Here is a 26,335-nt window from a genome sequence, read left to right as displayed (position 1 = left end):
GTAGCGTGGTTGTGACCACAGAATGGCTGAGGTTGGAGGGGACCTCAGAGCTCATCCCCTCCAGGGATGCCCAGGGACACCTCTCACCCAGCCCAGGGTGCTCCAAGCCTCATCCAACCTGGCCTTGAACCCCTCCAGGGAGGGGGCAGCCACAGCTTCTCTGGGCAATCTGTTCCAGAGTCTCAGCACCCTCCTGCTGAAGAACTTCTTCCTCAGCTCCAGGCTGAACCTCTTCTGCTGCACTTTCAAACCATTTCCCCTTCTCCTATCCCTGGACACTCTTCTGAAAAGTCCCTCTGCAGCCTTCCTGTAGTCTCTTCAGGTACTGGAAAGCAGCATGAATGTCCCCTCAGAGCTTTCTCTTCTTCAGGCTGAACAATCCCAGGTCCCTCAGCCTCTCCTGGTAGCAGAGGTGCTTCAGAGGTGCTGGATCATCTTTATGTCCCTCTTCTGGACTTGTTCCAACAGATCCATGTTCTTCTGATGGGGTCTCTGGACACAGTACTCAAGGTGGGGTCCCACAAGAGCAGAGTAGAGGGGAAGAATCACCTCTCTTGACCTGCTGCCCATGCTCCTTTTTATGCATAATTGAGGTTAGGGTGGCATTTCTGTGTGGGACATCCGCCTTATTGCTTAAAATTAGATCATTTGTCTTCTCTGTGGAAGTCAGAATGTTTTTTCTGATAGTCACCAATTCTTCCCTCTTTGGGATGTAAGCATTAAAATTGCTAGCTGTGAATTTTTTTTTTAAAATAAATCTTGTCAGGAATTTCCATCCTCGAGACTTCCTTTCCTTGTTTACCTCCAAAGCTGTTGCTTTTAACTTAATCACTCCATGGCTGTGGTCTGTCATGCAGTCTCTCCAGCAGTCCCCTCTCTCAAGGTCCCTTCCATCCTCAAACATTCTGTGATTCTCTGATATCCAGCCAACAAGACTCCTGATTTGTGCTTCGAGTTTGGGGTTTTCCCAGAGACAGTGGATCATACCTTAGTTGTCTGAGGCACTTTGAAGTTCAAATGCTTTTTCTAAGCTCTCTCTTTCCAATCTCTTGTCAACTTGGTTACTTTTGCTTTCAGATCTCCCCAAACTCTGATCATTTGCCCTTCTGTACAAAAGCTTTCCTTGCCTGCTCCAAGACTGTGACTTTTGGGAGGACAGACCTTGGAAATGGGCATGTAAATGTAAGGAGAGACAGAGAAGAATCACAATTTGAAGCAGACTTGGGGGAAGACAGAAGTTTTACTTGATTTTCTCTGCTGCTGTGGCCTGATTTCCCAAATGCAGAAGGCAGGTTTCCTTCCTTCCAGCCATCACCCACTGCTCCAGCTGAGATTGAGCATGAATGCTGGGGGGAGTGGAGTCACAAACGTTGTTGAGCTGAGGATAGTAAGAGTATTTCTGCTGATAAAGGATCATAGAGAGGTTTGCATGCTCTACTGAGTCACCAAGTTAAATATATCCCTTCGTCACAAGTTAGTGGGAAAATATAAATGAGCCTCATTTCCAGAAGCTCTTCTGGTGGGAGGGCAGGGAAGCTGGAGCTGCCAGCAGTGTTCCCAACTTCCTTGGTATCTGGGAGGGTCTGGTTCCTGCTGCCTGGTCAGTTTGACTCTAATACCAACCTAAACTTAATAAGAAAAGAGGGTGTGGGGTGTGATGACCCCCGCACGGACAGGCAGAACCAGCTGCTGTGTCTCTGAGCAGCAGCACTTTGTTTTCCCACAGGAATCAACTTGCTCTGGCTGCTTCTTGTTCCCAAATCAGCTGTAGGTGCTGGTGGGTGAAGACACCATCCTGAGAGGAGTGGGAAGGGCAGAGGTGGCTGTGGAACTCCAGAGCAGCTTTTCCACTTTAATTTCCTAAGGACCAGTGATGGATTTCATGTGCTCCTACCCATCTCACTCTGGTTCTTCCACATCTTAAAAGAATACTCTTGGATCTTGTTCTGAAAATATGGGGTTCTTCTGCCTTACCAGCTGTGATGCAGTGCTGGTTTGGGGTTTTTTCCCCAGGTGTGTTAAAAATGGAAGGAGTTCCAGGGATGTCAGTAGTCTGTTGGCTCAGGAGCCTGGCATCAGTCTCTTTTCTCTTGGTGTGTGTGAACCTCCCTGTGTGCTGACCCCCAGCTGTTCTGCAGTTCTGTGGGACACCAGCACCTTCAGAAGCAGTTGCTGGAGTAAGGCAGGCTGGTGTTCCCCTGACATGTTGCTGGCAGACCCACTGTTTCCTTCTTCCTTTGAGTTTTTCAAGGAAGAGAGAGACTACAGGATAGGCTGTGGGCAAAGCAGTATTTAACGTTGCTCTAAGGTGCCATGAGTTTACCAGGACAAGGTGCTGAGTGCTGGGAGCAAGTGGTTCCTCAGCTGTGAGCTTGTCCCGTGGGATTGTGCAGGGAGCTTGGCTGCTGGTCTGTCACCTTTTGTCAGCTGCCACTCCCTGACAAGACTGGAGAGGAGAGCATCTTGTCAGCACCAGCAAGACCTGAGGTTAACTCCCAGCTGGTTTTTAGATCCCCACCAGGCTGGGGCCAGGGCAAAGCTGATCTCCCAGCCATTCCCCACCCTCCCGTGGCACAAGCCATGGACAGATGCTCTCCTGGCAGGGCTGGGAGTGTGCTCTCACCCTGGGTACTGGCTGGGGCAGCTGGGTCAGAACAATCCTTGTCTCCATGTCACCCCTGGACAGCAGCTGTTTGTCCATATGGTGTCACCCGTGCTGGCCAGCACAGGATCAGGGCCTCTGAGAGTGGCTCAATTCTCTCCCCTCCCTCTCTTTGCAGGTGGCCATCATTGCAGGAAATTTTGAGTTGGCTGAAATCATCAAAACCCACAAAGAGTCCGATGTTGGTGAGTCTCACCTTTCTTTTTTTCCCCCTTTTCCCCCTCTTTGATCTTGCTGTGGAGCCCAGGCCTGTGAGCCAGGGGTGTTCTGGTGCTGCCTGCAGTGCTCAGGGGGAGCTGCAGCTTCCACCTCCTTTTGGATTTTGGGAGGGGCAGGACCCATCCACTTCCCTCCTGGGACCACCAGTGTCCAGTTTGTGTCATCAGCCTGGCACTTGCTGAGACTGCCAAGCTAAAGAATCAGCCAAACCATTAGTCTAGAGCTGGAAAGCTCTTCTGTAAAATCCCTTTTTCTCTCTCTTTGTACCCTTGAGGCCATTTCATCCTAGAGATGCTCTCCAGCTAAGGCTACTGCCTGGGCTTGGAGCAAGGAGGGGACAACCTCTGCCCTAGCAGTGGTAGTGGTTGTGGAGCTGCTCCATCCTTAAGCTTCTCTACGTGAACGAATGATGCAGCATCAGTTCTGGTTGGACTTACTTCTTTATGGAGGATTAGTTTGGATTTTCTGGTCAGCCTTTTACTTTGTGGCATTTCTTCTGTCCTTCTGAGGTGCAGATATCATCATGCCATATATTATAAGCCATGCAATACTTAAGTTTAGGTCAGATATAACATCAAAACTGGTTGAGTTTTCTTCAGTTATTCTGAGGTGTGTGTTAGTCCAGAGCTCTCTAGAACAGCAGAGGAACCAGCATAAAGACTTAATTCTCAGCATGTGTGCCTGCACAGCCTGTACAAAGTCATCAGGTCAGCAGCTGAAAACAGACTTGTGGAGGCTGAAACACCCAGCAAGTATTGGGCTTGGTTCTTGGAAGTGGCTGTGACTTTAGAAACCAGGGCCCCAAGACATCCTTTATCACTTCTCAGCTGGTTGTCATTGATGAGACAGCTGCTGAGAATTTGTGGGAGGGTAGGAGTCAGAAAGAGCATGGGGAAAAGCCTGAAAATTCCTTGTATGAAGACATGGATCTCTAGAAGCAGGTCCAGACGAGGCCCTGGAGCTGCTGGGAGGGCTGGAGCAGCTCTGCTCTGGAGCCAGGCTGAGAGAGTTGGGGGTGTTGAGGCTGGAGAAGAGAAGGCTGCAATGGGGAGACCTCAGAGCACCTTCCAGTGCCTGAAGGGGCTCCAGGAAAGCTGGGGAGGGACTTGGGACAAGGGCCTGGAGGGATGGGACCCTGCGAGGGGGAAGGGTTTGCAGCTGGGAGAGGGGAGATGGAGAGGAGATCTTGGGCAGGCAGGGAGGGAGAAATTGTTTGGGGTGAGGGTGCTGAGCCCCTGGGTGCCCAGGTTGCCCCCAGAAGCTGTGGCTGCCCCATCCCTGGAGGTGTTGAAGGTTGGATGGGGCTTGGAGCCCCCTGGGCTGGGGGAGGGGAGAACTAGACTGGATGAGCTTTAAGGCCCTTTCCAACCCAAACAGTTCTGTGGTTGACTATGTCTGTAGTAAGCAGTGCTTAGTAGAAAGCCACACCAGGAACTGAAGAGGAAAGTGACTGTTTCTGCTGTGAAAGGGATTTTGGAGTAAATGACCTCCAAAGGTCCCTTCCAGCCTAAATTCTTCCATGATTGAATCTGAATCTGTGATTGACTGGCTCAATTATTTTTGTTGAAAAGGAATAAGGAAAAAGGACATGAAAATGTGTCAGGTAGGATGAATTGTTCGTGTTTTGGTTGTGGCTGTTTGTATAAAATAGGTCAGGTAACAGTTGTGAAGTGGCTTGGCCAGCAGGTCCAGATGGTGTCCACCTGGGGTCAAGGCAACTGGCAGGTGAACTTCCCCAGCAAGGAGAAATTGTTGTGTGAAGTTCATTAAGGACTGGGACGTGTGAGTGTTGGACTGGAGGAGAGCAGACTGTGGCCTTACACAGGTGGATGAGTAGGGGCAGGGCAGGGTCTGGATCATTCTTTGGTTGTAGAATGACTCCAAGAATCTGGCAGGAAAGGACAGCCCAGGGCAGCACTGTAAGTGGTGGTTCTTGGAGAAATCTCCTCGAGTTCCCAGCGTTAGGCTGCACTTGGCTGGCTGTGAGATGAGAATTGGTGGCCCCAGCATCAGGAATGGTTGAAGGGGCTGTGCTGGGTGAAGCTGTGGGAGGAAGGATGGTGAGCAGCAGCTTTCCCTTTGTTTTGCAGGACAGCCCTTACCTGCCAGGCTCCTGAGCACTCACCAGTGTGTGTGGAGCCAGAGCACTCCTCCATGGTGGAGCTGGCTGTCCCCACTTGCTCTGCTTTGTCTTACAAACCTAGAGCAAGCCCAAAGGCTGTGAACTAAATTTCTTTGGGTGAAAATAACCCAGAAACTGTGTTCCAGAAAGACACCTGATTGCTCCATCTGAGGACATGCATTCAGCCCATCATTGGTCTAGGCAGGGACAGCACCATTTGAAGGAAGATGCCCAGTGTGGACACAGGGTGGTCAGTGGCAGCTGCAGCACTTCTCGTGCAGGCTTTGCTCTTGTTCCCCTGTGCACAGGTCCCTTCTCTGTGCCCTCCATCCCTTCACAGAGACCCAGAGCTCCTGCTTTCCTCACAGCCATCAGCACTGGGGTCAAGGAAGGTCAGAGGGAAGGCTGCAGATTTGGGGGGGGCTCCTACAAGCATAGCAGAGCCTGGTCTCCAAGCTTTCCAGGAGGATTTGGAGATGCTCACAGGCAATGCCCTGGGGAGATGCCTGGGCCACCTACTCTGCCAGCCTGGAGTTGGTTTGCAGGGACTGTGGAGGGAGAGCTCACTCCAGGGTGGTCCTGAGCTGGAGATGGCAGTGGGGAACAGGGTCTGTGGTGAGCAGGGGGACCAGGGGCTGGGCAGTGGCAAACAGGATGGACCTTGGGGCCTCTCAGCCACTTCCAACATCCTGGCATTGCCATTTGCTTGTCCCATTGGTGTCCAGGTCTTAAATCCATACCAAGATTTACCAGCCAGATGTGTAATTCCACTCAACAAAACCAGGTGGGCACCACGTTCCCCCTGTTTCATTAAAACATTTGCAGTGATGTTAATTGCATGTTGGTTTTTTGTCAGTTGGACCCCATGCCAGCTGCTCAGTAATTTTCATGATCCTTCTTTTTGGCAAGTTTTCTTAGTCTACAAGTTTTAAAGTATTTTTTTCAGCTAATTAGTAGCTGTCTGTGCTTTGTCATTGTGATGACACAAATGCTTCTTCCTGCTTCTTCTAGAGCACAATTCTGCATCTATAAAACAACCCAAAAGCTTGGGGGTTTTTTTGTTGGGTTTTTTTTGTTTGTTTTTTGTTTGTTTGATTGTTGTTTGTTTAGTTTTCTGCATAATACAAACCACCTTTTTTTCTTTATTGTTTTTAGCTCCCCTTATCAGTTTTGAGTGTATGGAAACTTCATATTAACCTCAGTTATTTTCCATAGTGACAGAATAAATATGTTCTGCAGTTCCAGTGGATGTCTTCATTTTGCCACTCTTGTCCAAACAGGCATTTAACCCTCATTTCTTTATTTCATAATTGTGGTTTTATAACTTTGGTTTGCTAATTTTTAAAAACTCCTGATTTTAATTCATGTCTTCTCTCCATACATGGAAGTGGATGTGGAGGAACAGTAGAATGGTAGAGCATGAATGCAATACTGAGAAATCAGCCTGAAGCTTCACATGTCTGTAGGGCTGGTTGGGGCTTTCTTCCTTTTCCATACATAGAGTATAACCAGGTCATGATTCCTGGTCACTAAGCAACAACCAACCCCAAAGCAAAGGAATTAATTCATTATCAGGCATCTTGAGGCTCAAACCAGTTACTCCATGTTATAGGGAAGACACTTTTGGTGGAGAAGGGACCACCTGCAGCTCTGAGATCCCCAGCCTTTGTTGGCCAAACTGAAGTGCACCACAACATTTTTTCCCTTACCTGTCCAGGTGAGGTGGGAACTGACTCAGAGGTCTCTGCCTCTGGGAGGTGGTAGTGTCTTGGCCCATGTCTGCTCGAGACCCTACAGCTCTGGCACACCCTCAGCTTTATGGGCAGCATTGCTGGCAGAACCCTTCTCTCCCCTGCTATTTTGGGGTGGAATTTTTCAAGGTCTTCAGGCATGTGAAGTCATGGATTGGAAATAGCAAATGTCAGAAAACAACTTGGTTCCTGAGCTTCTCATTAGTGTCTGTCCCAGGTGGGAAGATAAGCAGTGCATATCACAGAATGGTTTGGGTTGGAAGGGTCCTTACAGTTCCCCCCCCAGGTGCCCCCCCTGCCATGGGCAGGGACCCCTCCCCCAGCCCAGGGGGCTCCAAGCCCCATCCAACCTTCAACACCTCCAGGGATGGGGCAGCCACAGCTTCTGGGGGCAACCTGGGGCTCAGCACCTTCATTTTAAAAGTTCCTTACTTAGGTGCAGTCTAAATGTGCCCTCTCACCAATGACATTTGGCCAAGGGCATTGCACCAGTCTTTGTCACCTGTATTTTTATTGCCAACAATCTGTATTTTTTTCAAACTCATTGATAAAGACAAAACTATAAGTACTGCTGTACCAGGAGCTGACTGACTGGGTAATATTAGAAGCGTTCCCAACCATTGTTCTCCACTACCAGTACCTTATTCTGTCAGGTACAATGATAGCTTGTCCACTCAGCATGGAGCCAGAGTATCAGAGAGGCAACAGCTTCACCCAAGCTTATGATGTCAGCAGTTATTTTTGTCAATGAGTTCTGAGCTCTTGAAGCCCTTTTGTTAATTGATAAGTCTCGTGTTTCAGCTTCTCCAGGCTTTCCTAAAAATTAAGTGAAGCCAAGCTCCATCCTGTTATCAGAATCATCACACTGAGCCTTCCAGAGTTGCTCTCCACCTCTGGAGCTTTTGAAGGAGTGTTATAAATACGAGCCAGCGACTCAGGGAGCTGGACTGCAGAGTCTTTTGAACTTTGCTGCTGAAGCTTTTGACCTGCTAATTTGAATGTTCATAACTGAGCAAGTGCCAGTGACTGCTATTCCTGGAACTCTGGGGGAAATTTTAAATGCTCCGGTTTGGTCTTGGGTGCATTTTTGTTGCCAGTGTGGAGGTATGCATAAGAATTATTTTCAAAGAAAGATAAGAAATGCATATTAGATTTTTTCTGATTTTCTGTTCCCACAATTTTCCATTCCATTTTTTCTGCCTGTAACAGACACGAGCAGTTGTTGGGGTTTCCTTTGGGGCAGGGGGGTTTAGCAGTGGCCTGATCATCCAAGCAAGACCCTCGGGGTGCTGAATGTAACAAGGTGAAAAAGAGTAATGAAAAATTCACCAGTCTCTTGCAAAGAAATATTTCCAGTGTTGAGATGCATCAGGCTGATAGATTTTATCTGAAGAGAAAGGCTGAAAATCTCATATCAGAAGAGCACTCACAGGTGAATTGCCAGCATGGCTGAGAATCACTCATAGGGGAAAACAAGCAGGTTTAATTAACATGTATTTTTAGCAATTTCAATTTAAGTTTTAGAAATGCAGAGTAAAACCTGTGTGCAGCTGTGCAGGGCTGGTGATGAGCAGGATGAGGTGGGAGCCACGTTCAGGAGGGGCAGGGGAGGGGAAGGGGTGACTCTGAGGGACCATGACATAGTTGGAGAAATGGTTGAAGGACAATTTTTTTTCTAATTTAAAAAAAAAAAAAAAAAGAAAGAAAGAAAAAAAAGAGAAAAAGAAAAAGAGATTGTAATTCCTTTTGGTGGACTGCTGCTCAGTACTGGGGTGAATTACCAGCTCCCTCTGTGGAGCTGAGAGGTTCTGGTATGCTACATCATCTCATCCTTTTCCTTTAGTTTTTATTCCTAGATAAAAAACCAAGCCTGGAAGGTCTCTTGGGGTGGCCTCTGCCCTGGGCACCCACTGCCACATGAGAGGCTGTGTGCCTTCTCCAGTTTGCTTTGTAATTTTCCACTATTAAAATGTAAATGTGGCCTCCTGGCTCCTCTGTGGAGGCATTTGCACTCCGTGGGCTTTTGCTCTTTTACATGAATATTTAACATGGAGCCAGCCCATCTAAATAACCTCTGAGTGTTGATTACACGTTGGCTCATTACCCACAGCTTGAGGTTGTTGGGAGCGTGGTCCAGGTGCCAGCACAGCTTGGTGGGAGCTTCTGGGGAGCCCTGGCTGAGTCCTGCTCCCACCACCCCAGTCCTGTAGCCATTCTCCAACCCAGGGCTGTGCAATTCCCATCCTGGAGAGCAGAGAGGGGAAGCAGAAGCTTGGATGGACCGGGCTGGGGCACGCGTGTGTGGCTTCGAGCATCGCTGTCATGGCAACTGGAGTGATTCATTCTGCTGCCAGGAGCCCAGTAAACATACTTTGATTAAACTCTTGAGAAGGTATAGAAAAGAATCTTCAAAGCTGATTGTATGAACTGCACAAAGTTGTTTTTTTTCTTTATTGCTCTTACTTCCCTCCCTTCTCCACTGGGGACAGTGGGTTCTGGGGGATGGGGAGGGGAAACCTTCCTCAGATACTGGCTAGAAGGCAGCAGCCTAAAACTGTTCTATCTCTGGTACCTGGTGGCTGGAGCTCAGGCTCAGCACTTTGGTTTTTGTTGTTACCATCTTTGGGCAGGTTGAGGAGCAGGGAGTAGCTGTGGGTATGGCCCAAGCATGCCTCAGGCACCCTGGGACTCTGATGGTGTTCTGGGCATCATGGCACCAGAGCACCTGGGAGCCTCCTGGAGGGGATCTCACCTGCCAGACCAAGCTCATCAGCTCATCCTGTTATCAACTGCTGCCACAGTAAACTGCCTGGACAAAGCTTGAGTCTCCATGCTGAGGTTTGGCACATGAGGTCTTGCTGGGGAGCAGCTCCTCAGGCCTCATTTCTGGTCCATGGGTCTGTCCCTGCTCCCCTGTCCCTGCTCAGGATCTGTCCTGGCTGGATGCTCTGCTCCCCCAGCCTGCAGGGGATGGTGGCCTTGTCCCTCTGCTCATGCTGGGCTGGCTGCCCTGGCTTTGTCCAGGGACTCCTGTCCTGGGGGGCAACCCAAGGGTGTTGTCCACTGGTCCACCTTGTTCCTGCCTGTATTCCTGCCCCTTACTTTTGCACAGGTCTGGTTTTCACTGACCCGGGACAAAACCACTCTTGTGGGGTTATACATTGGTTTTCTTCTGTGTGTGCTTTCCAGGAGGTGTCTGGAGCTGCCCTGAGGGCTGGCACCAGCACAGTGGGAGCAGACAAGGGGACTGGAGAGGGACTTGGGACAAGGGCCTGGAGAGATGGGATGAGGGGGAAGGGTTTCCAGCTGTAGGAGAGGAGATCTTGGGGAGAAATTCTTTGGGGTGAGGGTGCTGAGCCTCTGTCCCAGGCTGCCCCAAGAAGCTGTGGCTGTTCCATCCCTGGAGGTGTTGAAGGGGGTGGATGGGGCTTGGAGCCCCCTGGGCTGGGGGAGGTGTTGGTAGCAGTGGGAGTCAGAACTAGGTGACCTTTAAGATCCCTTCCAACTCAAGCCATTCCATGATTCTGAGGGGATGGGGGGTGCCTCTGCCTTCTGCCATTGGGAAGCTGTTGGGTGAGACACAGCTCACGTCCTGCAGCAGATGCCCAGCCTGCTGTGAGCCCTCTCCACCCCTCCTTTTCAGCTGCCTCCTTCCTGGTGAGGAGCAGGATTGCAGTGCTTTGTGCTGCTGTGACAGTGGGGACACTGCAGGGGACACTGGGCAGGGTCCTGTGCCAGTGACAAGCTGGGGCTCACACAGAGGATGCAATGAGGAGAGCAGCATGAAGGAACCTTTGCTCAACATCTTTCTGAAGAGAAGAGGATGAAGCTCTCTATAAAGCTGAGGGTGGCCTAATTTTTGGTGGAATGAAGCTGCTCAGCTGTGCTGGAGGAGGTTGGTCCTGAGTGGAAAGTTGCCAGTGGAGCAGGGATGCAGCATCCTGGCCACCACAGGGCAGGAGCTGAATGCCCACCACCCTGCAGGACAGCTCATTTTGAAGGCCTTAACTGGCCCTGGGATTGTTGCTCATTCTGAAGACCTGGAGGTAGCCACACAAATGTAATTTGGCTGCCGTGAGCACATGGGCAGAAATAACCAGAGAACCTCAGGCACAGGCAGTTTGTCCATTGCTCACCTCTCCTGGGAAAGGTTGTTTCAAGAACATCAGTAAGAGGACACCTGGACAGCTGCAGCTCTGAGCCAGGCTCTGCTGTCACAGTGTAGGATGTGGTTGTCCTTTGCCCACATCCCTGGCTTGTGTATGTGGTGGCCTCAAGTTTCTGTCTGCTACAGCCCCTGGACATATTCCTGCTGCCTTGTGCCAAATGCTGATCTGCTGCTGGACATCTCATGCAAACAAGCTCACCTGTAGCACCCTTCAGCAGCAAAATGCCTCCACCTGGTTTCTCTTTTGCTTCAGGATCTGTTCCACTGGTTTGCTCCAGCCCACATCCCATGCAATGTGGGTATCTCTTGTCTCCTTTTTGCCATCTGCTCGTGGCACAGTCTTCTCTACCACATTTCTGCAATGTGCTACAGATTTTGTCTCCCTTGCTGTCTCCATCTTGTTGTGTATCAAAGCCAAGAACATGGTTGTATCTCTCCAAATATATTTATCATGAGAGCAGACCAAGGTTTGCACTGCAACTGCACAGTATGATTCCCAGGCTGTCTGGATGTATGTCTGTGCTTAGCTGAGGGCTCAGGAGAAGCTCTGGATTCTGGGGAGTGCAGTCTTGTGTTGCTCACATGAGTAGTAGCTGTATTCTTGGCTGCTGTGAAGCTGTGGGGATGTCTGCTCATCGGTGTGCACAGTGAAATCCAGGCTTTCCCAGACACGCCTTGTCATTTCTGGACCTCTAACCTCTGATTAGAGGTACCTGATCTTGGTCCAGTTGCCCTTCTGGCTGCAAAGTGGCCCTGAAATGGAACCAAAGGCAATCTAGGTGCCAGAAGCTGAGCTCTGAAGTCAGAGCAGGTGAGGTTTCTATCTCCTGTACCTCTGCTTTCAGGTTCCCCAGGGCTTTGCTGAGTCCCCCTGAGCACTCCCCTTGTGCCAGAATAGGATCCTCACAGACCTTGGCTGCAGCTGCTTGGGTCAGGAGCTGTTAGAGTGTGTTTAAACACTTGGGAGGCTCAGGAACTTTGCAATCTAAACTCAAATTAGCTGGAAGGCTGTGCTCCTGTGATGGTACTGGAAAGCAGACTTTGTCACTCTTTTTTGGACTCATGGGACTCCCTTGGTGGTAAATCCCGGTGTAGAAGTGAAGCAGTTGGTCTGAGTCCCATGCCACGTGTGGTTACTCTGTGCTGGGGGACAAATTAAAATTACACAGAGTGCAGGTATGTTCTCTTTCAAATGACTGCTTTTGTAGCTGTAATGCTGTCCTCTCAAATGCTTCTGGAATTAAATACCTGGGAAGCTTTAGCTTTACAACCTGTGATGTGACCTGGAAACCTTCTCGTTTACTCCTGTAAATGCTCTGTTAGGTTGTGCTTCAGGGACTCTTGTACCTGCTGTGATGATGAATGAGACAGTGTGCAGCTGAGCGGTCCCAGGCTGCTTTCTCCAGCCCCTCTGCTCTTCCTTCTGCTGTGGATCTGAGACAGAGGTTGTGTTTTTCTTTGGTTTTTAAGGTAGATGCTATAATTTTGGTGTTGGAGGGGGGAGTAGTTCAGATACATAAGGTCATGCCTGCTCTTGCATAGAGTGTGGAAATAGGTGAGCAGGTGATTTGTTTGACAGGCTGAACTAAAGCACTTGCCCTGACCTGTGTCAGGAATTATAAAGTGCCTTCCCTTTTACCAGGGAGTCCTTGAGCCCCTGTTTGTGTTTCATTGCCCAGTAATAGGTGCTTGCTGTGAATGTCTTGCCAAGAACCGTGCCCATCTTTCCCCTCCCAACCAGCCCCTGACCCATTTGACATCTCCCTGGTGGGAAGCCTGTGCTGGTCACAGGGGGGGTGGGGAGAGATTTATTGGTTTCAGTTAAGCCAAGACAACTAGGAGCAGAGGACATCTAGCACAGACCAAAAAGATCTCCTGCCTGGTGTGCTGCTTTCTTCCATTGTAAGATAAATCTCTGGGGCTTTTTTGTTTTCTCTTTCATTTTCCTTTTTTCCTTTTCTTTTGTCAGCTTGGTAAAAGCAGCTCACCTGTAGGAGCATTTTACAGAAACCTTCAATACGGACAGTTCCACATGCAGTTATGATTTTTTTTTCTAAGCAATTAATAGCAAGAAACTAATCATTAATTTATAAACACACTAAAGCTCATCTGAAGTTATCATCGTTGCACTCTTGCTTTTCTCTTTCTTCTTTTGGTGTCAAGACCTATGATACTGAGCCAAATCATGCAGCAATGAGTGATGAACCAGACCAGAACCTGGGCATGGGTCTGGCTGTGGTTCTGATGCTTTGAGAGGCCTTTTTTGCCTCCTTGCGAGTCATGGAAGTGCTGAGCAGGGAGTGTGGTGTGGTGTCTGTCTGAACATCGGGTGTAGAGCAGGGGTGGCACTGGTCACCTGCAAAGGGCTGACTGCTGCTGCTGGCTTCTCCCAGGACAAGGGGAAGAGTGGTCCAGGCAGATTTTTTGAGCTGTTGATTTTTTTTCTCAAATATTTCACGTTTACCAAAGTTGTCCTGTGGTATGGATCCAAACTTGGCCTTTCTCCAGCTGTGCCATTGCCTGCTGATGGAGCCCCACTGAGAGCCACCTCTCTGGGCCATTGCTGTTCCCCAGCCTAGGTGGAGCAGGCTCAGATGGATCCTGTTTGGTTGATGCTATGAGCTCACAGCCTTTCTGAGGTTACCATCCAATGATCATTTGGTTTCACCCACGGTGTTGGTCCTGGGAAGCAGATCATGGTTGTACTCACTTGTACAGTAATGACAAGTAAGTCCTTTGACCTTAGTTTGGAAAGGTGTGCAGGCATGGGCTGGTGTACTTCCATCCCTAGGGAGCATTCTGTATTTTCACTAACAGTAATTCTGTACATTTTTCAAGTTACTGGCTTGGTTTGAAAACAATTCTTTTTTGGCAAGAACCTTGTTTGTGTTTCAACTGACTTTTTATAATTTCTAACAGTTTTATCTCTGCCAGTTAGCATGAGGTGCATCCATTTAATATTTGCTCCTCTGATTTTTTTTAAAGTGGCTTTCTATGAGAAGTGAGGTGTAGTACAAAATAAAATCTCTTCTGGAGGTGTGTTGTGTGTCTGGATGACAGCAGTCCTGGTCAGCCAAACCTCTTCAGCATTGCCTGTGAAGTGGCTGAGTTAGCCCTGACTGTGGCTTCCCCTCCAGCACATTGTGTGGGTAGGACAGGCTGCACAGCACCATCCTGCAGTCCTACCAGCTCCAGATGTTGAACCCATGGCACATTTTACCCCAGGGAAGTAATGGCCCAGGCTCTGGTGCTTTCCATCAAAGATCCCTCCTTCCCTTAGCCCCTGGGTCAACATTTTTTTCCCCATCGGGGTGGCCTGGGCATGAGGCTGTGGACAGGAGGCTGGGGAGCTGTAACAAACTGCCACAGGGAGTGTGGACACTGCCAGCAGAAATTCCCCCACCATCTGGCAAAAACTCAACAGAGAACAAATGCATTGCGTTGCTATGGCAACGGGAATATTTACAGCAGCCTGAAATTTTTGTACTTCAAACCTAAAATATTCCAAGTGTAGCTGCACATCTGGGTGGTGCCTTCAAGGTGTTGGGTCAAGGATGACACAGGTCTAAAGCCTTACTCAGAACTGGGCAGCATCCTACCCAAATGTCTGGCTACTCCCATCCTCTGCAGCCCCATGGCCATCGGGGTGTGTTCAGGGATCATGCACCTTTCTGCTAGTTGCCATGGGAGGGGTGGCCTTGGAAGAGTGAAGGTTGTTTCCTTGTTAGCACACCACTTCTGAGCATGTCTTTGAGCAGGAGACCTCTGCTTGCTTTACCACTCCTTTGCTTTTGCCTCTGTTTGCACCAGGAACGGGCTGGATAGTCATAGAATCACAGGATGGGTTTGAGATGGAAGGGACCTTAAACCTCACCCAGTGCCACCCCTGCCACGGCCAGGGACACCTCCCACAGCCCAGGGTGCTCCAAGCCCCATCCAACCTGGCCTGAGATACCGACAGGGATGGGGAAGCCACAGCTTCTCCTATTGTCAACTCTGGGTTCCCCACTGGATTCTGCCACGTGTCAGACAAACTTTAAGCATCTTCAGCTTCAGGGTAGATTAATTTTAAAGAAAATTTAGGAAAATATGCCTTTCCTGACCTGAGATTTGTGGTGCTGAGACTGCACAGCAGAGCTCTCTTCCCCTGGGACCACATTGGGTTCCCTCTGTCCTCTCTTTCTCCCTCTGCAGAGCTGCAGGCAGAAGTGGGAGTCTGCATCTTCAGGTGGTTTCCTGAGCTCCATTACTTCTGCACACTTCAGGAGCTGGGTGGAGTGTCAGAGAGGGCAGAGAGTAGCTGGTATTTTGTTCTGTATGTTGGATTTTCTAGACTTGCGCTTGGCAGGTGCCTGAAGCTATGGATTCAGGCCTCTAAAACAGAAGAGTAAGTGGTGCTTGGGTTCCTGCTGCCATGGATGTCCTATGCATGTGTCACCAGGTCTGACCCAGGGTGGCAGATGGAGATGGGCTGGCAGGACTCCTGCTAGTGGCCTGGCCTGGATGCCCATTCAGCAGCTCTCCTCGATGCTTCCTGAGCTGCCTCCTCTGAATCCTCCTCAGGGTGGTGCACCCTGCTCAGGCTCACCTGTCCTGTGTGCTCCCGGGGTGTCGGGAGCATGCGGAGCTGTGTCCTCCTCTGCCTTGGCCATTCCTGCCCTCCCGACCCTGCTCCACGTGCTCTCCCTGCTCTGCCACCATCTTCCAGCGCAGCCATCCACACTCCCGGTGCTCACTGCCTGCTGTCCCGTTCTCTCTTGCAGTGCCTTTCCGAGAGACCCCCAGCTACACCAAGCGGAGACGGATCCTGGGCTCCGGCGGCCTCTCCTCCCCGCGCATGCTGCAGCGCTCGGCCAGCGACAACAACCTGAAGGCGGAGAGCCGGGCCTCCTACTCGCCGGTGCCCTCGCTGCGCAGTTTGCCCCCACAGCTGCTGGCACAGATGCAGGAGGCGGCGGCTGCGGTGGCGGGGGACGGCAGCCTGGCCAGCTCCGGCAGCGCCCGCAGTGCCCACAGCCGCTCCCCGTCCCTGCAGCGGGTGCAGGAGGAGAAGGAGGCTGAGCTGCCCACGCTGCGGAGGAGCAGCCGTGGCAAGGCCAGGTAAGGAGCTGTGGGGAGACAGAGCGTGGTTGGCCTTTGACATGGCCGGCGTGTGCCAAGGCACCACCGGAGCCCCCGTGAGACCGCGGGTGGGGAGTGGGGCTGATGGACCCAGCCCCGCGTCCCACTGGGAGTGAGGTGGCCGGGGCCCAGAGCAGGGTTTTTCCTTCCATCTTCTCCCCAACTCTTGGTCTAATCGTGCACCTCAGAAAAATGGTAAGCACATCAGTGCCACGTTGCGCGTGTCGTTGCTATGACAATGAATGCATCTTGAAAACGAACGCTTCGAGGTTGCACACTGCAGATGAGCCAACATCTAACGTGTCCAAACCAGTCTGCAGTGGTTGCGGTTACTGGCGTTCTGCCTACAGGCCTGGGTGGTGGCACTGATCTGCTGGACGCTCCAGGCCAGCAGCAGCTGATGGACACCCTCACCCAGCCCTCTGAGCAGGGTGGGGAAGCCTTCCTGGGGCTTTGGGTGGGCTCCACGGTCTGGGGCTGTGGGAGTGACGTGGACCCGTCATTCATAGCATCATGGAATGGTTTGGGTGTGAAGGGACCTTGAAGCCTCCAACTCCCTGCCACGGGAGGGACACCTCCCACTGCACGAGACTGCTCACAGCGTTGTGCTGCTTGTTCTCCCATTGATCCCCATCACTCTCTGACACAAGCAATGGGAACATTAGCTCCTGCACTGCTCTACCATGGCCATTGGTTGCCTTGGGCTGGAAGCCAGGCTTGGGTACCTGTTCTCCAGGGGGATGGCTGCTGCTCCCCTCAGGCAGCAGAGGTGCTGCTGCAGGGTCCTTTTGGACCCTGGGGTCAGGCTCTGCTCTCTGAAGCCCCTGTTAGTGGAGAGAAAAGACCCAGAGCAGCCACGGCTGCTGTAAAGCAGCAACTGCTGAGGGCTAATGGGTAACTGGAACTGTGAGGCCAGAGAAGGGGGTTGGAAGGGTGATTCCAGGTCTGGGTTAGAGCTGTGCCTACTAATGACCAAGAACTGGGTTTAAGTGTTGAAGAACCAGTCTGCAGATGGCAGCTATTTGGATGAACTCCATAGCAGAAACAGCTCTGAGGCCCGTGGAGCTGATCTGAAGAATTTTGGGAAAAAGAAATATGCCAGTGAACTAAAAATGAATGAAAATAAATGTAAAATATCTACTAGAGGGGAAAAAACTTAACCACTTGGGTACCTGCTAGGATGCTTAGTGAATAGTTCAACTGAGGAAGAGCTGCAGGATGTTTTCTAAACAGCTCCATGGAGGCCTCTGCTCAATGTGGAGCTTCAGAGCAAAACGCTGTGCTATGAGCTGACCTAACAGTGTGATGGAAACAGTCTGACCCTACAGTCATATGGAAAACAGTCCAATGCCTTGGTCAAAACCCAACAATGGCACCTGCAAGTGCATCGTGCCAGGCTGGGCAGTGCTGGTCAGCAGGAGCAGCGTGGGTGCAGGGGCTTGGGAGATGCAGTGGAAATGGTCAGGGATGAAGGAAAGAAAACAAAGTCTGCTTTGAAGAGAAATTGAGATGAGCGGGATTGTTACCTTAGAAACAAGATGAATAGGAGGAAATCGGTTAAAAATATTGAAAATAGGGAATGGTTTATCAGAGGCAAATAGGGAACCTCTGCCTGGTTTAAAGCTGCAGGAGGAAGGAGTGTGTGATGACACTGATGGCACACTCAAGGGCGAGACAGAGCAGGGTTTTTCTCCATCCTGAAGTTAGTTCAGGAGTTCACCACTTCAGGAACTTGCTGAAGCCAGGACCATGATGTGATTATGAAACCATCAGGAGATGGTGTGGGTAAAAAACCAAAATAAAACAACATACGGTGAGGTTTTTTTAAGTATTCTCAAATTTACCTGGTGTACCTGATGGCGAGGCAGGAGGAGAGTAGGGCAGGAAATCAAACCTTACCCAGCTGGGCAATTCCCAGTGAGGGGAGAGCAGGACCGGGCATGGAGGTGCCCAGATTTGGGGTCTGCTGTGGGCAGTGGTGTGAGGGGGGTTTGCAAAACCTGTTGTGCAGTGCTACTGGTGTGCTGTGCTGCCAGCTCTGCCCCACTGCTGCTGCCCCCACGCCTGCCCACTCACTCGCTGCCTCTAGGAGGGGTGGGTGCTGTGAAGGCAGTGGTATGATGCTTGCAGCCTGCATGGGCAGTGGGGGTGACATGCTGGTGAGTTCAGAGCTGTTAGGATTGTCCAGAGGTGGTCTTAGTGCCATGAGGAAAACAGAGGTGATACATGAGAGGAATGTAAGAGGGCCAAAAAGGCCACCAGCATCCTGGCTGGGACCAGCAGTGGGGTGGGCAGCAGGAGCAGGGCAGGGATCATCCCCTGTGCTGGGCACTGCTGAGGCTGCACCCCCAATCCTGGGGTCAGTTCTGGGCCCCTCAGGAGCAGAAGGAGATTGAGGGGCTGGAGAGTGTCCAGAGAAGGGAATGGAGCTGGGGAAGGGGCTGAAGAGCAAGGAGAAGGTCTGGAGAAGTTGTGAGGAGCAGCTGAGGGCCCTGGGGGTGTTGATCCTGGAGCAGAGGAGGCTGAGGGGAGACCTTGTGGCTCTCTGCAACCCCCTGAGAGGAGGTTGGAGCCAGGGGGGGTCGGGCTCTGCTCCCCAGGAACAAGGGATGGGACAAGAGGAACTTTGGGCACAACTCAAGTTGTGCCAGGGGAGGTTTAGGTTGGAGCTGGGGAAGAATTTCTGCCTGGAAAGGGTTGTCAGGGCCTGGCCCAGGCGGCCCAGGGCAGGGCTGGAGTCCCCATCATCCCTGGAGGGGTTTCAAAGCTGTGAAGATGCAGTGCTGAGGGACATGGGGTGGTGGTGGCCTTGGCAGTGCTGGGGGAATGGTTGGACCTGATGATCTTAGAGATCTTTTCCAACCAAAACGGTCCTGGCTGTCATCCCCTTCCCACACCATCCCATTTCACATCACTCTGCCATGGCTGGGGTGCTGGGCAGGAGCCACTCAGCAGGCTGCATTGGCCCGTGTTGTTTGGCATCAAACAGATGTGTGCAGGCAGTGTGGCTGTTCAGCAGGAAGCTGTGTGCTACCAAGTGCTTTAGCAGGTAATTAATGGTGATATTTTGTTTGACCTGGTATTTCTCTCACTTCTTGTTTGGCTTTGCTGTGCTCCTGGCTCGTTCCCGGGGTGTTTGTGTTGGTTTGACAGAGGTTTCATTTACTGTGGGGCTGGGGCAGAGCTGTGCAGTGATCCCAGTCTCATCTGAATACTCAGTTCCCAGGGATATTTTATTTTCAAACAAAAAAGCCTTTGCTTTGTGGTAAATGACAAGGCATCCATAAACACATTGAGTTCTCTCACATCTTCCTCAAAATGTCTTGCAGAAACACTGATTCTGGGTCAGATTTTTATTAGAATAAATATCAAGAAAATTTAACATTTGCAATGTTGCCCCAAAATTCTTTATTCTGAGGGCAAAAACTCTCAGTGAAGTCCTGATTGTTTTGCAAATGTATTCAGGATGGTAAAGAGAATTTAAATGAAAGCTAGTTTAGCATTAGCATTTCATTTTTTTTCACAGAAATGCTGCGTGGAAGTCCCTTGCATGCCCGTGGGCTGCTGGTGGTGGCAGTAGGAGCAGCTTCTGTCGGTGTTGCTCTCCTGACTTCAGCCACACCAGCAGTTCTGGTGGCCAAGTCCTCCTGCAGGCTCTGGCTCTCCAGCCTCTGCAGAGGTCCTGGGTGGACAGGGGAGGCTGAGCCTGGCAGCACAGGTCTGACCCTACAGGAGGACTGGTGGATGTCAGCCTGAGGAGCACCATCCCCACGGCCAGGGATGGACCATGGCCAACAGCCTGAAACAAAGGACCTGGGTGATGCTGGAGGTTAATCCACCCACCCCAGCAGGGCCTGCGTGAGCCTTCTGGTGGTTGAGTGCCTTTGTGCTAATAACCCAGCCATGGGGCAAGCTGGTACCAGTGCCCTTGGCTCTGAGCCCCCCACCTGTGGCTCATCAGGGGTCTGGGAAGGACCAGTGAGAAGGGTCCAACCCATAGGCTGTGCTCATCCTGCCTGTTTGGGGGAAACCCAGGACCAATGTACCCTGCCTGTTGTTTTCCTCACCCCTGCCTCTCTGTCCTTATTCCCAGGAAGTTCTCTAATGTCTGAGCTGAATACTTCTTTCTCTGGTTTGTTATGCCATGCTTATTCTGCCCAGGAACACTGAAGGGCTCACTCACTCCCCCCTTGCAGAGGGTCTCATGCACCCTGAGGACTGCTTGCTGTGTTCACCCCAGTGTTGTCTCCTCCATCTGCTCTTACCCCATGGCCTTGCCCTTCCCAAGGGCTGTTTTATCCCTGAGTTCCTGCCACAGCTCCTCCCCAGGGTCCCACCATCCCACTCCTCCCTGGCAGTGCGGTGCCCGGAGCAGGCAGAGGGCAGCAGAGCTGTGGTGCCAGGTTTCCAGGCTGTAGTTTGATGGTGCCAGGTTTTCAGGCTGTAGTTTGATGGTGCCAGGTTTCCAGGCTGTAGTTTGATAGTGCCAGGTTTTCAGGCTGTAGTTTGATGGTGCCAGGTTTTCAGGCTGTAGCTTGATAGTGCCAGGTTTTCAGGCTGTAGTTTGATGGTGCCAGGTTTCCAGGCTGTAGTTTGATGGTGCCAGGTTTCCAGGCTGTAGTTTGATGGTGCCAGGTTTTCAGGCTGTAGCTTGATAGTGCCAGGTTTTCAGGCTGTAGTTTGATGGTGCCAGGTTTTCAGGCTGTAGCTTGATAGTGCCAGGTTTCCAGGCTGTTGTTCGATCACTGCTCGTATTGCCTTGTGTGAAGTGGTGTGATGGGTGACTCACAATCCACGTGTGAGTCTTCACGTTTTTTTCCCCCTCAAAACCTACTACACAACTCATGTTTCCCTATCTGAATCCTTTGCAGCTGACAATTCCTGCACAGATTTAGTACCTTCAGTTTATCAAGATCCATTTACACCCTGATCCAGTTCTTTGCAGTGGCTTGCAGCCTGTGGACTTGGCAAGGATCTCTGCCAACCCATTGTACATTTTGCTAGAGGAGCTGCTGGCCCAGGTCAGCCCCTGGGTCCCTCTGATCAGTGATGGGAAGGGTCAGGGGCTGCTCTCCTGCCCTGCAGTTGATGATCTCAGGGCTGAGGGGTTGTGAGGAGTGTGGCTGCTGCATGGCAGCCATCTCCTCTCACTGTCTGTCCTTGGCAGTCCCACCTGACTGTTACTACATTACTTCTAGGCAAGTACAAACACTTGGGCTTGTTATTTGTTCCAATGTTTTTTTTCCCCAAAAAGTGATGATGCTTCTTTCCCTTTTCTCTTTTTCCCCCTTTTTGGCAATTTGCTGTTTTCCATGTCTCTTGGACATACTTTATATAACATGAGCCTTCACGGTGACCTTAGTGTTCTTAGATTGCTTCAATAAGTTCTTAAACTTCCTACCAGCTGTGTATTCAGGCACGTCCAAATAGTCTTAGTTAATTCCTGCTTCTGGTTTCCAGGTAGGATTTTAACTCTGAAATCTCTGTTGATCTCTGATTTAAAGACAAGAATTAAGCACATTGGTCTTTTCAGTTTCATCAATGGAAAGCTTTCCCTCTCTGTGGTTAGCCAAAAGAGCACCAACAATTCCCAGCAATTCCTAGGATCTTTTTCTCCCTCTCAGTGCATTTACAGAATGAATATCTTCATCCCTTTATGGTGGCATTTCCTCTTGTGTTTGTGCTGTGCAGATGTTTGGCTCTGCTGGCTTGTGCTTTTCTTTCACATCTGTCCAGGGCATCGCTCCTGTTTGCCAGTTCACATTCTATGTTTGAAGCCAATTATAGTCTTACAATTTGGTTGGTTTGTTACTTCACTGCTTAGGCATCCTCCATGTTGGGATAGCTCTGGTTTCCTTTACTTTCTCTGCAGTGGGATCATGTTGAAGGGACCTCAGGAGGCAATCTGCCCCACCCTGGGCTGGCCTTTCATCAGACCTTGCCTCCAGTATTGGAGGACACAGAGAGGTTGGGCTCAAGATGCATTGCTCATACTTCACTGGTCTTTCTCACTCTCTTCCTAAGCAGTGCTGAACAAATGATTTCATGACTGCCTGCCAGCGTTACCTCTGCCTTCACTTTCAGACACTTGCAATCATTGCCCTAAAAGAGCTTCAGTGGCTGTTTTCTGCACCTTCTTTATAAAAATGAATTGTCGTGAATATGGTCCAAGAGCTTGCTGGTCAGTCATTGTCCTGAACCTTTCCCAGGAGATTTCTAGATAAATGCAATCTCTTATTATCCCTCAGTCCCATCAGCTGGCATCAGAGGGGTGTAGCTTAAGGCACTGCACTGGATCAGGATGGGTACCTGCCAAGGCCACCTAAAGAGCAGGGATGATCCTCCCATTCCCTGAAATGCCTCCTCCTTAGGTCCTCTCCTTGAACATCTCTGCAAAAGGGAATCACAGAAGGGCTTGGGTGGGAAGGGAGCTCTAAGGGTGATTTGTGGCTGGCTGTGGAGTCCTGTGCAGGCAGACACTCTCTATAAAACCTGCACTGAGCAAACTGCTCTTCAGCAGCAGGTAAAACCAGAGAGCATCCGTTTCTAGCACCTCCTCTGAAGATTCTTGGCACTCAGCCACCTTGAACAAACATCCTTCTTCTGAAATTGTTAAAACTGCAGTTATTGCATCAACAGGAACCTGGGGGCTTTATTTCTAATATTCTTGACCTCTCCTTGGGGGGTTTAATAAAATAAATGCCTTGTCCCAATCTCTTTTTTTGGATTATTACTTTTAACACTCTGAACTTACTCACTATTCCTAAGCCTCTTTTTTTTTTTTACCACAGCAATGTGAGGATGAGATCTTTACACTAAGCACAAAGCCACTGGCTTACTTATTTATTTATTCATTAAAAGCCTCAGACAATTTGTTTTCCATTCCTGGCTTTTGAAAGGGTTAGATCCTTCTGATTTGTTCTACCTACATCAGGGATTTGAGAAGAAGATGCCACACTTTGTCTCATTCTCTGCCCTGTGCCTCACTTTTCAGCTTGGCACCAGCAGTTGCTGTGAGTCCTCTCTGTGTCTGGTCTGTAGCCTCGTGCCCCTACAGCTGCTTCTTGCCCTAGGGGTGCTGGTGATGGAACATGACATGGGTGGTGCAAGGGCCACCCACTTCTGGGGATGCTCCTGGTGTCACTTGGCTTCTTGTTGTCCTCTGCTGTTTGGGTGTGTCTGTGCCTGGAGCGTTGGATTTTGGTTTTAGGCTGGGATAGAGAAGACTGTAGGTCTCCTGCTCCTTGTGTGACTCCATAGTCCAAGATAACTTCACCAGGAAGCAATTAGAGGGAGAGTGCTTTGTGGAAAAAGATTCAATGAGGAGAAGTTGAGTCCCCAGCTGCCAGTCTGGAGATGCTGTGCAGGCAGCGTGGGGTGGTGACAAAGGGGTGACAGCCCTGTGGAGTGATTCACCTTGGAAGGGATGGCTGGAGGTCACCTGGTCCAGCCCTCCCATCTGAAACAGACAAGCAGGCTCCAAAACCTTGTTGATAAAGTAGCTGGAAGAGCCTTGTCTGTCCCCCCTGGGTGTGTTCCTGCCCCTTGCCCAGGGCTCTGGATGCTCCAGCCACAGCTGAGGTCATATGCTGGGATGGGGCTGAGTCTGGAGGGTGTGGGAAGCCTGGACAGAATCAAATCACAGAATGTCAGGTTGGAAGGGACCTCGAGGGTCACCTGGTCAAACACTTCTGGGTAACAGAATGGTTGGGGCTGCCCCTGTGGGGGAGCTGCCTCCCAGCTCAGGGTCTCACTGCTGGCCCCAGTTGTGCAGTGGGTGCTGGTGCCTGGCCAGCTCCAGGACCTGCCTTGTGCCTTGTCCTGGGGTCACTGTCTTGCCAGCCCCTCCTCCTGTCCCCTGGGGCTGCAGCCCTGTCCCTGGACTGGGTGCCCTGCTCTCACCCCGGGCTCCCAGCTCCATGGCCCTTGCAGGGTGGTGGCTCCAGCTGCTCCCACGGGACCTTGCAGCTGGTTCCCCTCCACCCTTCACCACAGTAACCACCAGAAAACATCTCTGAGAGGTGCTGCTCCCCTCCACACACGGCAAAATGCACCTGAAGTAACTGGGACAAATGCCTTTTAAGTTTTGATAAACCAAGAGGGAGTCTGAGCAATGTTGAAGTGAGATTACCTCCCTGCCAGGCATGTTTGTCTCCATAATAGGTTTTTCTGTTTGCCTCCAAGTTCCCATAAGAATACATGCTGTCAGGTTGGGATGCCAGCGCAGCTTCAGGAATATTTATTTTACTTGGGCAAAATTAAAGTGGAATGAGGTCAGAAGAGCTGAAATACCAACAAAGGGCTCACTGTCCTGGGTGCAGGTGCCTGCTCTGTCCCCAGGACCAAAGGGCCACCTGTGACCAAAGCCCAGCTTTTGCCCAGGACTTCCTTACCAAATACAAACAAAAATCTGCAGCAGTTTGAAGACAATGAGTGATGCATAATAAATAATAGTAAATTTTCAGCCTGGAGAAGAGAAGGCTGCAATGGGGAGACCTCAGGGCAGCTTCCAGGGCCTGAAGGGGCTCCAGGAAAGCTGGGGAGGGACTTGGGACAAGGGCCTGGAGGGATGGGACCCTCTGAGAGGGAAGGGTTTCCAGCTGGGAGAGGGGAGATGGAGAGGAGATCTTGGGGAGGCAGGCAGGGAGGGAGGGAGAAATTGTTTAGGGTGAGGGTGCTGAGCCCCTGGGTGCCCAGGTTGCCCCCAGAAGCTGTGGCTGCCCCATCCCTGGAGGGGTTGAAGGTTGGATGGGGCTTGGAGCCCCCTGGGCTGGGGGAGGGGTCCCTGACCATGGCAGGGGGGGCACTGGGTGGGATTTAAGGTCCCTTCACACCCAAACCATCCCAGGATTCTAAATACAGCCCACGACCTGACTGAACAGCAGAGTGTTTTGGAAAGCTTTCACATATTCTGTTGGTTAAAACCTTGTGTTTTGTTCCTGAGAATGATACTGCAGGATTTCTGAAGCACAACAGAGTTTGCAGGACACTCCTTGGGAGCTGTTTTGTTCTGGGTGAACTGGAGCACCTGGCAGTGGAGAAAAGTCTTTGTGTGATGGTTGAATCAAAGAGACAGGGGAGCATTACATCTGATCCAAACTGTGGAAGAGGAGATCAGGTCCAGGATGGTTGGAGCAGTATTTGCTCCAACTCCAAGGTTTGGAGGAGTCTCAGGAGCTGAAGTTCAAACATCTCGTGATTCTGAACTGCTGTGAAGGCAAACCCCAAAGCTTGGAGCTGTGGGAATGGGAGGCCTGTGAGACACTGGTGGTGGGATGGGTTGTTGTTGGGGAATGGTGGGAGCCCTGTGTTTGTGGGTCCCTGGCCCCAAGCTCTGGGTCTGGCTCATGTTCCACTGGCAATGCCCCTGGGGACTCCTGCCTCCAGAGCACATCAGAGGAGAAACAGCAACAGAAACAGCCACCCCCTGGGAAACATGAAATACTGGATGACAGCAGGCTTAAAGGGCTCAGCACCTGGGGGAAGGACAGACACCAGAAACACTTTCTTGATGGGCAGCTTCCCAAGAGAGTTTCAGAAAGATAAATCCATCAGAAAGGTCTGAAAAGTCAAAAGCAGTAACAACATCTGTGAGGGTGATATGGGAAGTGCTGGATGATCCGGGCAGGACCTTTGGAAGAGGCCATCATCAGTAAGGCAGCGAGCTGGTCTAGGAGAGCATCTGAGAGTGGGAATCCAGTTCTGGGGAAGACAGAATCAGCAGCCAAGGGCAAGGTGAAGCTTCCTTCCAAGGGAGGGATTTGTGTGGACACTGGTGGCACCTGATGTCTTTGGCTGAGGTGAGGTCCCAGTGCCAGAATCAGGGTTGGGTGTCCTGAAGGGCTCCTCTGCTCTTGAGCTGTTGGGCAAATTGTCCTCTGGAAAGAGAAGGTGAGTCACCTTGTGCAGAGCACTACAGTGGCATAGTGTCACCAGTAGTGTCACATAGGTCTCTGGCAGGTGATGGCTGCCTGAGGGCTTGAAGGACTTAAACTGCAACAGATTTTGTTAGCAGGGGGTTTCAGTTCCACCAGTCCAAACATTTCCATTATGAATGTTCCAAGATGTACAAACAACACGTTAGAGAATTTTCTCCCCTCAGTACAGCTTTTTGATCTTTTGATGGCACAGGGCTGGGAGGAGCAGGATCTAGGGATGAGGAGCAAAGGCTGGGGATGGGAGTGGGGAAACAGAGCAAAACCAGAAAGCATATAGTAAAAAAAAAAAAAAAAAAGCAAAACACTGAGCAGATCTAATGCTGAAGGATCTTGAAGCTTCCATGAGGTTTCCCC

The 26,335-nt window shown here is 50.7% G+C and overlaps 1 protein-coding gene across 1 annotated transcript in view; it reads left to right on the top strand.

Annotated features, from left to right (window-relative positions):
• Positions 1-26,335, top strand: part of SHANK3 (SH3 and multiple ankyrin repeat domains 3) — a 289,287-nt gene that overhangs the window by 76,910 nt on the left and 186,042 nt on the right. The window contains exons 9-10 of the mRNA XM_030456676.1: positions 2,781-2,847; positions 15,686-16,022. Of these exons, the coding sequence (XP_030312536.1) occupies positions 2,781-2,847; positions 15,686-16,022 (404 nt within the window). The remainder of the gene's footprint in view (positions 1-2,780; positions 2,848-15,685; positions 16,023-26,335) is intronic.

This window comes from Calypte anna, chromosome 10 (assembly GCF_003957555.1).
Source record: "Calypte anna isolate BGI_N300 chromosome 10, bCalAnn1_v1.p, whole genome shotgun sequence".
Taxonomy (NCBI): domain Eukaryota; kingdom Metazoa; phylum Chordata; class Aves; order Apodiformes; family Trochilidae; genus Calypte; species Calypte anna.
The sequence above is the reverse complement of the archived record's forward strand: the minus strand, read 5'-3'. Positions and strand labels throughout refer to the sequence as shown.